At 40.4% G+C, this 16,566-nt stretch overlaps 1 protein-coding gene across 1 annotated transcript in view; it reads right to left on the reverse strand.

Moving 5' to 3' along the window:
• Positions 1-16,566, reverse strand: part of ca16b (carbonic anhydrase XVI b) — a 97,961-nt gene that overhangs the window by 21,625 nt on the left and 59,770 nt on the right. Inside the window, exons 5-10 of the mRNA XM_061042950.1 lie at positions 15,534-15,629; positions 13,144-13,210; positions 10,533-10,690; positions 8,625-8,817; positions 3,210-3,394; positions 418-526 (exon numbers count right to left, since the gene is read on the reverse strand). Coding sequence (XP_060898933.1) covers positions 418-526; positions 3,210-3,394; positions 8,625-8,817; positions 10,533-10,690; positions 13,144-13,210; positions 15,534-15,629 — 808 coding nt within the window. The remainder of the gene's footprint in view (positions 1-417; positions 527-3,209; positions 3,395-8,624; positions 8,818-10,532; positions 10,691-13,143; positions 13,211-15,533; positions 15,630-16,566) is intronic.

The raw sequence follows: 16,566 nt of genomic DNA on the forward strand, positions 1-16,566 counted from the left end.
TAATCTATTAAATAATAAAATATCTACAACATTTTAAACAGCTAAATTAAACACAAAGGTAATATGTTGATAGAGAAGAAGGGGGATGTATACAGCTATCGACTCTTTCCCCTTTTCACAACAACCATTCTGAACAAAACATTTACATCAACCCAGCATCGACACAAAAGAAAATATGAATAAGGATCACATCATTTCCCCATCTCCTCATCAAAAATGTTTAGATGTACAATTTCATAAACAAAATAAAGTGTGTTTTGTTTCAGTTCCACACTCATCAACCCCACAGACTGTGAAACAGTGTTTCTTCACTGTCGTAAGAGCACAGAGTTTCTAAAGGTTCGGCTTCCCATTCTAATGAAAACCCTGAAGAAAAACAAAATGACTCAAATGCTTCAAGGCTTTTTCAGCCGTTACCTCTGAAAAGCAGCGTTTGACTGAAATCGCTGCGCAGGTCGTGCTGACACACAGCCTGCACCCTGAACAGGTACAGCACGTCAGGGGACACATTAGTGATGACTGCTTTCTGCAAGAGTGAAAAGAAAACACACGAGCACACAGTTTAAAGCACCTGCAAACAGACTGTGAGTAATATGTGGAGATGAAAAAAATATATTGGGGAAAAAAAAAAAAAAAAAAAAAAAAGGGATTCTATCATTCATATTGCCTAAAATGAAAATAAACTCAGTTAAGCCGCTGCTTTGTCAACAGTCTGTGACCCACAAGTTTAATGCATTTTAAAACCTCCATTCGTGTCTAATTTAATTGTGTTGTGCAGTTTGCAGATGGCTGTACTTATATTAAAATGGCCCTCAGAAGGGATGGGTGATTGCCTCTGGAGCTGGAGAGCTAGTATTTTTTCTCAGATAAAGGTGTCCAGAGATAGAAAGTGAAAATTGAAATGGAAATGAAAAGGGCAAAAAAAGAAAGACTGACAGCAGAGAGAAGCAGAAAGAATACTGTCAGTAAGACGACGGATCATCTATTCAAATGGAGTGAAACTACAGAAAGCACCACATGGGACATATTCATCATTTTTTTCAGTCGGCTTTTTGAATTCAATGTAGAGAACAAATATGACGCTATGCAGCTCTTAAAACATAAAGACATACCTGGGAAAGAACAGAGAAATAATTAAAATCAGTCCATTTTTGAGAGAGAAAAAAGGCAGCAAGTTTCCTCACATGCCAATCAAGACTACCCATATTCATTCTTAAAGTTTCTGGTTTCATATTCCAAGCTATAGCACATTATACAGGATCCTAACAGAGAGTCATCCATCCTCCTGTGACTGATTTCAAAACTACTGGAAAATAGAAAATGAAAAGGATGCTTTGGAGATATGACGGCTCTGCCAGAGGACCTCGGGGAGCAGCTCGGCAGATAGGGAGTGAAGAGGTCAGTAAATGTAGCTGGGGGGATGTTGAGGGTAGCAGTTAGCCAGCACAGGGAGAGTGAAACTGCAGTGAGATGGTTCCTATATTTAACATCAGGCTGTTGTTGCAGGTTTCTGAACAAGCTGCAGGTGAGATGTGGTCCTATGAGAGGCACAGGAGTTCAATAAACTACTATCATCTCAAGGAACAGAACCCATGGTTTATCTTTAGCTCAGAGTAGCACCAGTTTAATTTTTGAGGTGTTTCTTAACTGCAGGATGCCAGGCTGCAAATTAATTTCAACCTCCATGTATACAGCCTCAGATATAGATACTAGTTTAAAAGTTAAAGATCCCTTTCAGGCAGGATTTTGAACCTGGACGGAAATCTTTTGCGTGTCCGATTTGGTCTTTCAGTAGCTTCTTAAGCTTCTTAATGTTATTCTTCAAGTTGTCCCAAGAGAAGTCGAAGGCAGATTCATGAATCTGATTTTCAACGACAGAACTGTTCTGAACCTGTGTGCTGAAAGTCATAAATGGTAGGTCCTTGTAAGATGGAGGCTCATAACAAAAACAATTCCCGGTTAAGAAAATATCTGTGAATGTCAGAATCTTCTTACTTTACTGCCCAACTCTGCACAAGCACAAGTCAAGGTTGATGAGCCAAATGCAGTGAGAAACACAAATGCCAAAGAATCTTGGTAACTATTGCATGAACTAGTCCCTTAAAATTAAAAGGATAGGAGGATGTAAAATGTCCTTCTGTCCCTTCCAACCTGTGCAGTGGAATCAGTAAAAGTGACTAGCGCAGCAACCATGTACTGTATGATCCCTCACCAGCTTCCCACCCATGACAATGACAACTGTGTTTACTGGAATGCATGACCGAGCTGGAGGCAGAACTGCCACAAGGGAATTGATCCTAGGTCCTAGAAACAGTGGGTGAGTGTTTTGCCCCCTGCACTTTTTGAGTCTAAAGAGGCAGTCATGCGGACTATCAAGACAGTGGGAGTCAGCAGGCTTTAAAGAGAAGCCCAGCTGGGGGCAGGATTCCCACAAATGAAAGGATATGTGACCAATGTGAAGAATATATAGTGTGGAAAAGAAAGAGCCCCTGTAGGTGTGAGCTCCTGCAGGAGGGAGGAAATATTTCTGTAGAGACAGTGAACGCTCTGCAGGAGAGACACGGTAAGAAGTGAAGTGGTAACTCAATGCTTAAGGCAACACAAGCAGAATTGTATGATCACTGGTGTCAAAAAACTTCACTGAGATCTGAAGCACGACACTTGCACGGTTGCTAAAAGAAGACAGTTTTGAGTTCTAAGAGCTGCTTCCACTGCCTGGAAAGGAACTGGATTTCTTTTATCAAAAGACTATTAGTTTTCAAATCGTTAGAATTATTGGTTTTTAATGTCGGAATTGTGTCTTGCTATGAGTTTCCCTGGAGCCTGAACGGCATCGCTGCCTAAAATAAATAGAGAGATGTTGGAAAAAATGTGAGAAAAGGTCACAGGTGCAATTGTCAAACCATCACATCAGTGCGAGTTGTCAGGCCGTTTTATGTGTCTATTCTTAGACAGGTGAGTGACAGGGGAGTGTCTGGGCTCCTCATATCAGCCAACAGCCACACGCAGAGTTCATCACAAACTGTCACCTCTTACACACACTGTCACGGATCCAGCCCCCCACCCCCCACTCCCATCCTGCCAGACAAATCTGAGGCGCTGCGAATCAGTTAAACCAGACAGTTAAACCACATCCACTTCAAAAAAATAAAACTAAACTTAGACTTCTTTGGTCTCGTTCGAGCAGTTCTAGCGGCGGTAGATCTCACCATGCTCTGGTCTCCTGTCTTGGTGAAGGTCTTTTCATCAGCGACATCTCGTTTCACCCAGCTGTAGGACACCATGTAGCTGGTGATGGGGGGGTGGTAGTCGGTCAGAGGCCGTTCCCAGCTCACCATCAATGCCGTCTGGTTCAGCGGCTTGATCTTCATGCTCACTGGGGCGCTGCTGCACACTGAAAAACACCAGGGCAAAAGAGGTGAGGAAGACAAAGAATGATCATGAAAAAATGACTTGCAAGGGAAAGACAGCATGTGTCTGAATGCAGCAGGGGGAAATGAAGAGCTGTGGTTAACAGGGCTGGTTGACCACATGTATTTGCGTCCTTTGACGTTTGTGGGCAGAATGCAGGATAACCTTTTAAAAAGCCTATTATTACTGTCTGTACCAGACTAGACACAGAGCCACTTCTATTGGAGAAAAGATAATGCAGGGACTCAATAACAAGATCCTTTCTGGAGGTAGAACTGAGGTCAGGCAAACCCTTGGCTGACAGTGTGAACTGTCAATCTGGACGGGTTTGTCTTTTCTTTTTCTTTTTTTCCAAAGCTAAAACACTGCAGGAGAAGTAGAATACCAAACAGCTGGGTGAATGCTAAATGTGTGGTGTGGAAAACACTGCAGCTTCCTGTTCATACGTAATTAGCAAGTTCCTGTCTGTTTAACATTAAACAGGATGCATGAGGAGGATGGAAGAAAAGCTGCGAGTCTGCCTCAAGGTGGCGGTGTAGGCTGCAGCATGGACATTTGCACAGGCATCTGTCAGCATGAGTAAGGGACTATCTGGACATGCTCAGGATATCAGGGCAACAGCAATCAGGAACCAGTGTCAACTGATTATACGCACACAGGGTTTCTGTCAAATTGAAACTGTCACCAGTTTTCTCCATTTACACATTGAGGCTGTGGTGCAAATGATGCGCCATGATACAAGAGGAGGAGGAGACAGGAGGAAGGAGATCAGTCAGGGGGACGGGGGGGACAGGGGGGGGGACAATAGCAAGAATATCTTTGGGTGTTGATGAGGTGTGACAGGTGTGAAATGCATTATAACCTGTTGGATGTTTGCTGTCAACTTCAGTAAGTCTGCTAACAACGAGACAATAGTTGAAGACATCATCGACATTTTCATCACTGCCTTATCTGTCAACATCCTTTTCTCCATTAACACTGCTGCATTAGTAACACTTCAATCTACTGCCGGTATAACTGACAGAGTTCAAGGTTTTTAAAACACAAGCGAAACAGTGGCTGAAACTGCAGAAGGTCTGTGAGCATTGACTGTTACCTCAAATAATCTCTTCTAGTTATTGAGTTAATAATGTATTTCTTGAAGTCTAATGTTTCTCTTTTAATCCTAACAGCCGAGTCAGGGTCAGGGGTTCCAAATTAGCCAAAGCTAGAAGCCTGTATGCATGACATCTACTTAGTGTTTTACATATGAAGCAATGTTCATTACATGTGTCCCTGTTAATAAACGCATAAATAGATCTACAAAACAAATATCTTATTAACACGTGTATAAAAATAGACATGAACTTTGCACCTTGCAGTACAACAGTACTGTGAAACTGTATTTCTGCTAAAGAAAAAAAAGGTCAATAGTGTTACAAATAATTGATTTTTCGTCCATGAATTCTGCTGATGCACATAAGGTTGAAGTTTGTGTGTTTTAATTGGAAACTGAACTGATCTAAAACTGGAGGTATTATAATTAATTGTAAATCAGCAGAATGGCAGCACAACTAAAAAAAATGTTCTTATAAATGTGTTCAAAGTTTGTGTACAAATATGGCATTGTCACATCCTCTAAGTTCCATTGAATAAAAAAAATCCTCACCTGAGACAGAGTAAGCATGAAACTGTGTGTAAAATTATTTTCATCACTGGCAGAAATGACATACTAGTGAACAGTTGAGAAAAATCTGATAATCCTTCAGGGATTATATACACTACTGCATCCCTCACCTCAGCCCGGATCCCCACTTAAAGCAGGACATGATTTTTTTCTCCTGGCAGCATCTGCCTTATAGCCGACGAAGTGACTGTTGTCAACAAAACAGCATTCAAATGTGTCTCTTTTCTCAAGGCTGTACAACATGCTTTTTTTTTTTTGAGAGGAGGTGTGCAAAATGTGGCATGAACAATGATCTCCTTGAAAAGACGAGTACACTATACACTACATACTACTACTACTACTACTACTACTACTACTACAAGTAACATTTGTCATCTTAATAAGAATCATTTGTACTTTTGGAGCATTCAAACCAACATTGAATCAGTGCAGTACTAAGCAGTTAAACACATGGGATTATTGATACATCTATAACCACAGTCTGGTTAAAAACAGTACAATAATGAAGTTCCTAATGATGCAGCTTCAGTTAATTGGTGAATTACCCTACCTACCCTAACCCTAACTGTTTTTTTAAAGCACTTTTGAAACATAATTAGATCAAAGGCTGTGATCCAAATAGTGTTTGTTTTTGTTTATAATTTGTAAATCAAGTTGGTTTTACATTTTTTTGCACTGATTTAGCTCATTTTAGCCATTACACTTGGCTCTGTAAACGGTGACATTTTGCTATTTTATGATTTCCTACAGATGAAACGATAAAATCAAGAACATTATCAACAGTGTGATTAGCGTTTTAAGTTTACATTAGTTGCACGCCTATGCACGATATTAAATAACACATGTCTTTTAAAGTGGTTTGCTAAATCTGGTCTCCACTTAAGAAAGAGTTTAGCATGCAAAGAGTAACAGACAGACACGGGCAGATACACAGTGTTGGAGATTACACAAACAATAAAACAAATATTGCCCCATATATGTTGGCTTCACAATAACACGTAAGAACTAAAACTTAAGCTATTGTTTGCATCGAAAAGGCTTGCTGTGCATCTCTAATAACCAAAGAAATTTTCATGGCTGTAAAAACAAACACTTATGGGATATTGAGTCAAGGTGTGGCCATGGATCTCACAACATTTACAAGCAAAACAGTCATTTACTGCACACAGATAAAATACCTCCCTCTAACACACAACCTTGACAGATGTCACCCCTGAAGATGAGACACTGTTAACTCCTAAAGTGCCTCCCTTACGTTTGAATTCTAACATTTTTTTCATAGTGAAGAAGAAGAAAAGTGTTCGAGACACAAAAGAGAAAAACAAGCGAGAGGGAGGAGACGCAGGATGAAAAATAGAGAGACACTGGTCCACATCCATTTTTCCTACTGACATGCCACAAAAGCAATTTCACAACTTAATTTGTATGGGTCTATTTTAGCTGTGCCACATATTAATGATGATTGCTGATCGGCCTTGTTAGGGTGCTCCAACTTCATCACAAGCATTCCCAATCAATTCTCCCCGCCAGACACCAACAACACCACTTTAAGGCTCAGCAGCTTTCTCATTAGTCTCAATAGTTCCTGTGCCGTTCTGTTATAGCGAGCAGTGAAAGATGCACATATAAAAGAGAAAAAAGAACAAAATCACTCTATTTGAGCCCTGCATGGGGTCTTTGCTTTGTATTAATATGTTCTTTGATATAAGAATGACTCGTAACAATGGAAGAATGACGTGTGCACAATACCAGCTTCATCCAAAAACCTCTGAAAGTGGAATAATGAGAAATTATTCTGGTGATTTCAAACTTAAAGAATGTGCTCTACCAGTTAATTTAACTAAGAAAGAACAATAAACACCATCTATGATACCATTATACTATATTTAGTTATGCACAGAATGGAGAGGCTATGAGGGGGTCTCCATGCAGAGAAGCTAGATGGACTTTTTTAATTTGGTTCCAAAATACAAACACAATCTCATTAGTAATAATCACTGCAGTCCTTAGATTTTTTTAACCACAGAGAAAACAGTGATGAAAAAACAGAGCATGAAAAGAGCTCTGGAATGTGTGGTCACAATTTAATTTTGCACATCATTGGATCATAAATCTCTGCTACAAATCACAAGAAGACCTCAGCTTACACTAGCCCTGTACATAGATAATGACGTCGAGAACTTTAAATAACACTCTTAATAAAAAATGTTTTGGACACATTCTTTCAACATTAGTATGGAGACATCATTGGAGAATGTTTGCCACAGTTTGACCACCTCACCATGGGGGGACCCATGTGGAACCAGACTGACTATTTGCTGAGCCACTTCACCAAACAACGACTGTCCAACCATAGCTTTACGTAACATGCTGCTGGAACTTAAGCTTTCATCCACATGCTGAGGCTGTGTTTGTTGAACCAGAGCAGGAGGGATGTTCAGAATTAGAATTTGTAGGATGATGTATCAATGTAAAACAGAACAAGAACATAGTGCTAGAAAATGAAGCATGCTCATTTGCTCTAACATGAGCTGAAATTGGAAATGTGTAAAGCTAACTAGCTTAATACCTTCAACAGTAACCTTATGTTCTTTAAAAGCCAAAAGTTAGCATTTTGTGGTTGTTTGTTGTTGTTGTTGCACTCAAGACACCAGGACAAACTTGATGTAAACTGCAGTACCAGAAAATGCTTCTATAATTTCCATGTCTCTTGTTTGGCTCAACAACTGGTGAGGATGCAACATTTTAACAACATGAAGCTTTAGACTTTACATGATTTAATTCTGTTGTATCAAACAGATTATATTGGGTGTTTTTTTCTTTTACTACAAGTCACACAGACACATGAAATAGTCACGCGAAAAAAGATGTTAGGACCAGCACATGATCCTAATGTTAGCTTCAGAGACTAATGTTGGCTTCAGAGGCTTAATAGCAGAAGTAGTTATCTCAGCTTGCAAAATCAGTGTAGAAAATATGTCTCTGGTCTGCCTTTTTTTGCAATCTAGGACCCATAGTTGACATAAAATAACTAAGAATTTCTTGCTATAATGTGAATGTCACTATTATTAATATTAAGTGGATATGCGCGTTGGCATGCAAGAATGAAAAACTTGACAGGCATGGCCATGGCAACTAAGGGGTTAGGATTGGTGTGCAGCAATGACAAAAATGATAGTAAAACTCTTCTTCTTTTTTGAAATCAAGTAGATAGAGCTTGTGTCACATCCTTGGTGAGATTATAAGGAGCTTTGGAAAACACTTGATGTTTCCTGATCTCTGACACATCCTTGGCCTACACACGGTTTGGATAATGTCAAACTAATCCACACTTAACTGTAATATAAATGACCCTGCCCTTAGTTTACAGCAAACTCTGACTCAGACTAATTTGGCAGCAATTCACAAGAAGTAATAAAACAGTGAGTAATGATTGTAATTAGATGATTGTAATCACAGCAGATGCTTGGTTTAAAACAACAGTGCTTTACTGCAAACAACAGGGAGAACGCGCTACAATGCAGAAAAAAAAAAAACCTCTGCTTACCTCTTGAAGACTCAGTGCCGTGAGGGCTTTCCATAATCTCAGTCAAATCTCTCTGCCATGCGTCTTTTACGGCAGACTTATAGACCTTCCTGTTGTCGAGGTTCTGCAGGTGCCGAAAGTTGTTCCTCAAGTAGTCCACAGACTTGACGTGGTCCTGTTGCTCTGTTGTGAAGATGTGGTAAAAGAACTCCAGCTAGATGGAAAGAAACAGAAAAGGCTGCTGAAATTCAAGGACTCTTTTTTTACTGTGTTGGCGCGCGAGTATGGGAGTGATGAATATAAAATATCATGCAGAACTGCATTTGTAGGCCCTTGCCAGCAGCTGACTGTTTACAAAAAGAGAACAGTATTTGCAAGAAAACATTCCCATCGCAGGCTCCAGCAGGCACGGACCTCAATCATCCTCCCGGGCTACCTACCGGGCTGCAACTTCTCAATGGGGGCAAATTTGTGGCCATTGATTGCCGTGAATGATCTCCTGCCGCGCGCTGTAATGACTACACATTACAGATACTGTGGAATCAATGTGTCCTACGCGTGCTTGGAGAAATGAATTACAGGTTCATAAAAGACTATCTGTGAGAGTCACAAACATTGCACTCGTGGTCAATATTCCTCCAGCAGAAGTCATTTCTGAACAAAAGATTTGTCCTCCTGGAAGCTGATAGAAAATTCCACTGAGCCCTGCAAAAATTTCTCGCCGGCACAGAGCGCTCTGGAGGATATGCAGCTGGGTAACCAAAGAATTGTATGTATAAAAGATGTAGCTGAGGAGTGTGCATGGGATCAGCAAAAAGCATGGGCATGATTTGGAATATATTATCCTTTAAAATCACAGAAGAAAACAGTTGGATGTAACCATGACTCCAACTGTTAGAATTATAAGTCAGTCTTACATTGTAATGGTTGTCCTTCCAAAAAAAAGTCATATTTCTCCTTCTATTATTGACGTTGGTACTATAGGTCTGTTGTTGTCTAAACATCCCTCTCTTTTTCTCTCTCCTCCTATTACCACTTTCATGTCACACCAAGTGTTTGAATTTTCCTCGGGATCAATAAAGTATCTATCTATCCATCCATTTATCTATCTATCTATCTATCTATCTATGTTGAGGCAGATGACTGTTCACCAATGACTCTGGTTCTGCTCCAGCTTTCTTAATATATAGATGCATACTTTATTCATCTTTCACAGGCAATTACAATTTAACAGCAGCCACAATCACATTAAAAACAACCCATCTAATGTTGAACAAAAAAAAAATACCAAATATAAGTATTTAAAACAGAACAATGCTTCCAAATGAGACTTTTAGAGATATTTAAGAACTAAGTCTAAACTGTCTACCTGCTAAAAGGACGTTTTTCCTCCCAACTGATGCCAAGCACTTGCTAAATGTGTATTAATGTTGGTTTTCAATAATAATACACAAAGAGTACAGGCTAGACCAGCTCTATGTGTTCATGAGATAACTCTTTTTATATATGGAACATGTAATATACATGTGTACATATAACAATACATTGATTCATTGAGAAAGCAATGGGGACAAGACTTCATTTTTCTTTTAACAAATACATAATATACCACGATTATCAAGATTCATGAGCCTTTCAATCAATGAACGTTTCATGAACATGAACAGAATGATCTACAGAAACATGCTGTACTCTCTATATGCAGCTACGTCTCATATGCAGAGGAGTCAGGTAGGAACCAGGGAAGTGGGAAGAGAGGGGGGAAGAGGTACACAAGGGTAAAATAGCTGCTGCACGACCCAGTGGGACAGCAAGTGATCCACTGACTGTGTGCAAATTGGATTCAAGAATATATATATATATATATATATATATATATAGCTCTATGTACGAGTGTGTGTATGTGTGTGTATGTTGGACTTCACTCACCTGTGAGTGGGACAGATACACTGGCCTGGAGAAGATGATCCACTCCACGACCTTGCTGCAGGGCGGGGTGGTTAGAGAGCCCGTGTATCGGTAATAACTGTCCACCGACGATGGCAGAAGGTCCCTCAGGATGAACGACCGGAGGTGGGTCTCCTTTTCTGGGTAAACAAGGGGTCAACACTTGTAAATATACAGAAATTAAAAAGCAGCGCAGCTTTCTTTACGAGTTCAAAAACACCTTTAGCGGTAAGTGTTTGATATAACCCTAAATATCCTGAGTTACATTTACACTGACATTTACATGGATGTTTCATTCCACTCCCCCTGTGGCATATTTTACTGCTTTGCTGAAAACCTCCACTAGAGGAATGACGGTGACAGCAGTTAAAAGCCTCTGCACTAGTTATCGCTCAGGCCACATCTCTGTGCTCAGTTGGGCTGAGCGAGCAGCAAAGGGAGAGGGAGTTAGATAAAAAAACGGCCTGTTCTGACAGATGATTTGTGGCGAGGTGGTGGTCTGCACAGCTCCGTGTAACAACTGTGGCATGGGCCGAGGGGATTAAGACGGATCCCAATGATTACCAGATCTGCTCTATCCCCTATGATCAGAACGAGGCAAGCGAGGCGGGCGACCAACAAACACGAATGAGATTTTGATCCAGAGGAAGATCCCTTTATCTCCTGCAAATACGCTGTGTGGGCTACATGTGTGGGCTTGTTTTTCTCCTGGAATTATGATATGAAAAACCCAAATAAGGCTAAATTGATGTCAAATCCAATCTCTCACAGATCATGACCTTAACAAATAAATAAATAAAAATACAAAATAGAGGCTTGAGGTGAGAGGGTTGATAGGACTTTTAAGGCACCGGAGGCCTCGCCCACATGTCTCATCTATACTCAGTCTAATTCAGTATTCACAGCCTTTCTTTTCCCAGTCTTCAGACAGCGTACGTGCCCTATCGCTCATGGGCCGCCGAGATGCTGATGGATGGATGACTGTGGGATAACGAGCTGGTGGAAAAAGCAGCCACCCTAACAGAGGGGGGGGGGGGAGGAGGAGGAGGAGGAGAGGAGCATTTAGCAGCCAGCAGGAAGAGAGAGTCCAAAAACCACCACACCCACACAGAGCTCTGTGTTTCAGCTGGGGAGATGAGAGATACTGTTGGTGTTAGCACGAACATCTGTGTAGCCTCACAGCGCAGAGATCTGCCACTTCTGGAGACTGACGTAGATTTATTTACCAGGGTTATATAACCAAAGGAAAGTGGAGCTTAAATACGACTGTAAATTTGGAAACCACAGGTGAAATAGCTTCTCAGCTGAAATCAGAATACAGATGATTTTTTTTTTTTCTTTTTACTGGAATAAAGAAAGGGAAGAAATTTCACTGAACAAAGAGACTCGTTTTCTGAGGCCTTCAAATGATTTTTTTCTTAGCGTCCTAAGCAGTCTCTTAGTGAGATTTTTTTTCCCCATCTGTCCTTTCGTGCACTCTCAGTAAGTTGCAAAAGTTGAGTTTGTTTTTCCTGACAGATGCTCAGCACAAAAAGTCATAACCTCATCATCCATCTCCAGAACGAAACATGGTGTAAAATTATAATTAGAAAACCAGTCAATGAAGTCTGGCGTTCAACTGATGAAACAACCATGGCTGCAGAAGCATCTCTCCGTTCTTTGAAACATGCTCATCCATTTGCATGCCCTTGTCATTGTACATTTATGCTCACATAAAGACCGGCGGGCAGGTTGTAAAACAAGTCATACGTGTCCGTGTAAACAGAGCTGCTGTGTCCCCAGCCACAGTGAAAGATTAGACAGTCATGCTAAAACATGTGCTTATAGTATGCATAAGTCATGCATGCATTAAAGCCAGCGCAGTAGCAGCTATTTAGCCAGTCAGACAATATGCCAGGAAGAATTGAGCCATAGCATTTAACATCAAGTGATGTGAAAATGAGCCTTTGCAGGGAGCAACGAGAGCTTATACATGCATGTCTGAGTCAGAATAATGTTGTCTAATTGAGGCTCAGTGCTAATTAATAGTTTTTTCTCTGTGAGTGCAGCTCCTTGGAGGTCTTCAACTCGGGAGATTCACGAGCAAGGGAGAGGCGGTATCTAGCAAATTCTGCCTCCTTTTGAAGTTAAACTCTGCTCATATCTCGTGTTTAGGCTCTAATTGTGGATTTAAAAAAACAATAACAAAGACCAACGCTGAAACACAGGATCATCCATCTTTGTTCTTTAAAGCTGCACGTCCATGAGGGATATACCTCCAGGATCAACTAATACACCAACAACAGCCATTGCAAAGGGATCTTTTGGAGGGAAATTGCTTTTGAATATCCCATAAGAACTTAATTCCCGCAGTACAGTTTCATGTGAAAAAGATTTTTGGTCTTAATACATTCAAGAGAAAAAGAAAAAAAGTTACATCACAGAGAATTACAATCCTTTATGTTTAAATGCACACATAACTGCATTCAACACACACACACACACACACACACACACACACACACACACACACACACACACACACACACACACACACACACACACACACTATATAAAAGATTGTTAAGGCAGAGTGAACTTTACAATCACTTACCATGATGCACCACTCCTTTCAATCCCTGGATGATGGGCTCCACGGCAGGATTGTCTTTTTGCCCCAGCTGCAGGAAATGTCCAGAGGCCAAGGATTACAAAAAGGATTACAAGACTAGAAAAGGGTCCAACATTATGACCAAAAAGCGCTCAACAACAGCAAAATGGGGGGGGGGGGGGGGGGGGGGGGAGACTACTACTGATTTTGTTGGACTACTAGTCCTCTGGTTGTTGATTTCTTTTCTTTGTAACTACAACACAATCCCATCTAATATTTCATTTGACCATACTTTGGACTTCTTTGCAAAGAACTAAGGATTCCCAGTATATTTCTGTATTATCAGGATTTTCCATCCATATAAAACAAAAATTTTTTAAAGACATATAAGCTTTGAACAAATTTTCCTTCCATATTGGTATCTAGTATTTGGCTTTTCGCTCTACCGCTCAATTGACTAACATCAATATATATATATATATTTTTTTTACCACACGCTAGAATATTCCCAATGTCCTATTTAAGACACAATAGTGGACAAAACAGTGTTGGGATGCGGGGACCGTTCTTCCCTTCCCTCAACATTAATTCAGGTCAGTCAGAGGAGAATAATTGTGTGGAAGTGAATGCTGAATGTGGATAATATGCTCACCTTAGAGGCTGTTAATAGGCCTTTGGGGACAACAGGAAGAACTCTCCTCATTGATTAGAAATGGTAAATCTGAGCCAAGGTGTGTGTGCCTGCTTAAAAACCCTCCTCGCGCTGTAAACTGCTGTTCAGCGGATTGTGTATGGTGGTGCTAATTGTAGTAAGCAATAGGACTGTCAGGACCCAGCGGAGCCATTTAGGTACTCGTACACACACGGTTTTATCACTGTCTGAGAGAAGACCTACATTTCATAACACCTGTGTCCCCGTTCCAGCCTCCCTCTTCTGCACTGAGCTGACCCCTTCCTGTACACCATTAAGCTTGGTGTCAGCCCGCATTGATCACCTACCAATGCGGAAACCGCAAACATACTGTTAATAGAAATTAAGTTTGAAACATGGAGCGGCACCCTGAAGTTGTCAGGGCTGCTGGTGTGTGCGTTCACACGGTTTATAAATCGCTGCTGTTTTTTTAACAGAAATTAGGTCTGCGCTCGTCCATTTAAGAGCTTATGTGTGCCGACCTTTCAGGGGACGATTTGTACTATCTCAGTAAGCAATCTGCAACATGCCGAGGAAGAGAAAAAAGAATCAGCTGCTAGGTGAAGGAAAAACTCTGCTTTAACAATACATGCGCCAAAGATCATTTTTGACAGAATCCATCAATTACCGGCCAGTTTTAAAATTAACAATCCTCTCTGTGTGGCTTCTTCAGGTCTTTTATAATTCCAAGTAATTCAACTAAGACTTCTTCTAATCTGCAAGTTATAATTCATCAATCTTGACCTTGGTTTTGTACACTTAGAAGAATTTGATTTCTTACAGTTATTTCATCAGCCCATAAAAAAGGGCCTTTTCCATTTTGTCAATGCCACTAAACACTAAACGAAGAGCCATTTAAAACTGATTGTCTCAAAAGAGCAGTGTAAAGAATATTTCACAAGAGTCAGGAGCTATGTCAACAGCTGTGTGAGGCTGACAAAAGGCACCGGCATGTTCACAATGACTATTCAACTCTGATGATAAGAATGGTTGTAGTTGAACGTGTTTCTTGTAAAACTTTCTTTATTTTCATGTTGGTGCGTATTGAATGTTTGATCATCAGTGGCTATGAGCCTATTGGCGTTGGGATCAACAAGGATTGGCCCCTATTTTTAACAAAAACTATAATCTAATGAGGACCATTGGTTCGAAATGCTCGTTTTTTTATTTTTTCATGACAGTTGTTACCAAAATTTTAGAGTGCCACTACCAATACCAGTTTCAGAATCTGCCTCATAAAATGTTTTACGTACAGCAGTCAATGCACAAATCTAACCCTGATACCATAATGAAAGTACCCCCCTAAAGAAATCAACCTGTAATTTTTACTGTCGTGTTAACAGATTCTTAAAGGACAGTTATAGCGAATTATATTTAAAGATGGCAAAATGTTGCAATGTGTGATTTTCAACACATTTTTTTATAAATTCTTTTCACTGCTATAAAAGGGATACCAGTCAAAACTCAAATCTAGGGACCAGGAATGCTATTGTGACGGAACAATATTATTGGAACATCTTTTCAAGTTTTATAGTAACCCATCCGTTTGAGAGTTAAGATATTTCAGTGTTGATCAAAGTGGTGGATTGACAAACAGCACATGCTATTCTTAATGCAGTGCTACTTGTACAAAGAAAATGTTGTGCTAGTAAAAGTCTTTAGATTAAATTTGTGTTGACCTTGAGCCCTGGTTATACTTTACCTCAAAGAAGACGGCCATAGCAGCGATGATGCGTCTTTCCTTGATGGCAGCGCTGAGGCTGTCAAAGTCATCGGAGTTGTAAAGGTAGATCTGCATCTGGGATGGGAAACAGAGCATAAACAGCTTGAGGAGTGGACAAGGAGAACGGACGGTCCTGCCATCAATCACTTGTGACACAGTGCTCAAGAACTGATGAAAAGCTGCTTTGAGGGGCATAAAAGACGGTGTATTTATCACTCTCATAAATCTCCCATAATCTGTGTCGTTCCCTTTTGTGTTCTGCCACTCCTGGAGGATGCTGGAGAAAATACAGCATCCCATTCCTCAGGGCGACTGTCCTCGCAGAGACAGTCACGAGCAGGACGAGAGGAAGAACGAAGGGGATTGTGCTCTTTTCCTGTGCTGAGATCTAAAAGAATGCAAGCCTTTTAATCAGTGCTCCCAATTACCTCAAATCCCCCACAGGATCACAAAGCTCAGGATGCACTAATAAAAGGTGAAAACCATCACACACAAAATACATCATACACCTGTCATGGCTCTGGTTTCCATTTAAAAAAAAAAGAAAAAAAAAGCATTTCATTCTGTGCGTTTTTAAAAGCAGACATATAATGGTCATGCTGATCAAAATCAGCAAATGATTCCAAAAGTAGCAATTGGAACTGTCAATCATCCTGCTGTGTCGAGGCTCTTTAAAATGAAAAAGCCTTTCATGTCACTGAACCAAGTTAATTGGCAATAAGGAGAAGGTCCTGGACGTTGATTTAATTAAAGGGTAGACTCGCTTTTCTACTTTTTTTCCCCAGAGCAAATCACGGAGAAGGAACCCGCAGCCATTATTGGCTGTGCTCATGAAAGATGCAAAAAGAACATTTATATAAGAGGTTAAGTAAGGATATATCGGTTAATGCTCACTACAGGTTTAAGCAGTACAAAATGACTCGATCCAGATGATTTAGGGATATTTAAGCGATCAGTGTCCTTTAACGGCTGCCTTTAATTGAACTTCAATTTTGTCATCTGAGAACTCAGC

Source organism: Labrus mixtus, chromosome 7 (assembly GCF_963584025.1).
Source record: "Labrus mixtus chromosome 7, fLabMix1.1, whole genome shotgun sequence".
NCBI classification, from domain to species: Eukaryota; Metazoa; Chordata; class Actinopteri; order Labriformes; family Labridae; genus Labrus; species Labrus mixtus.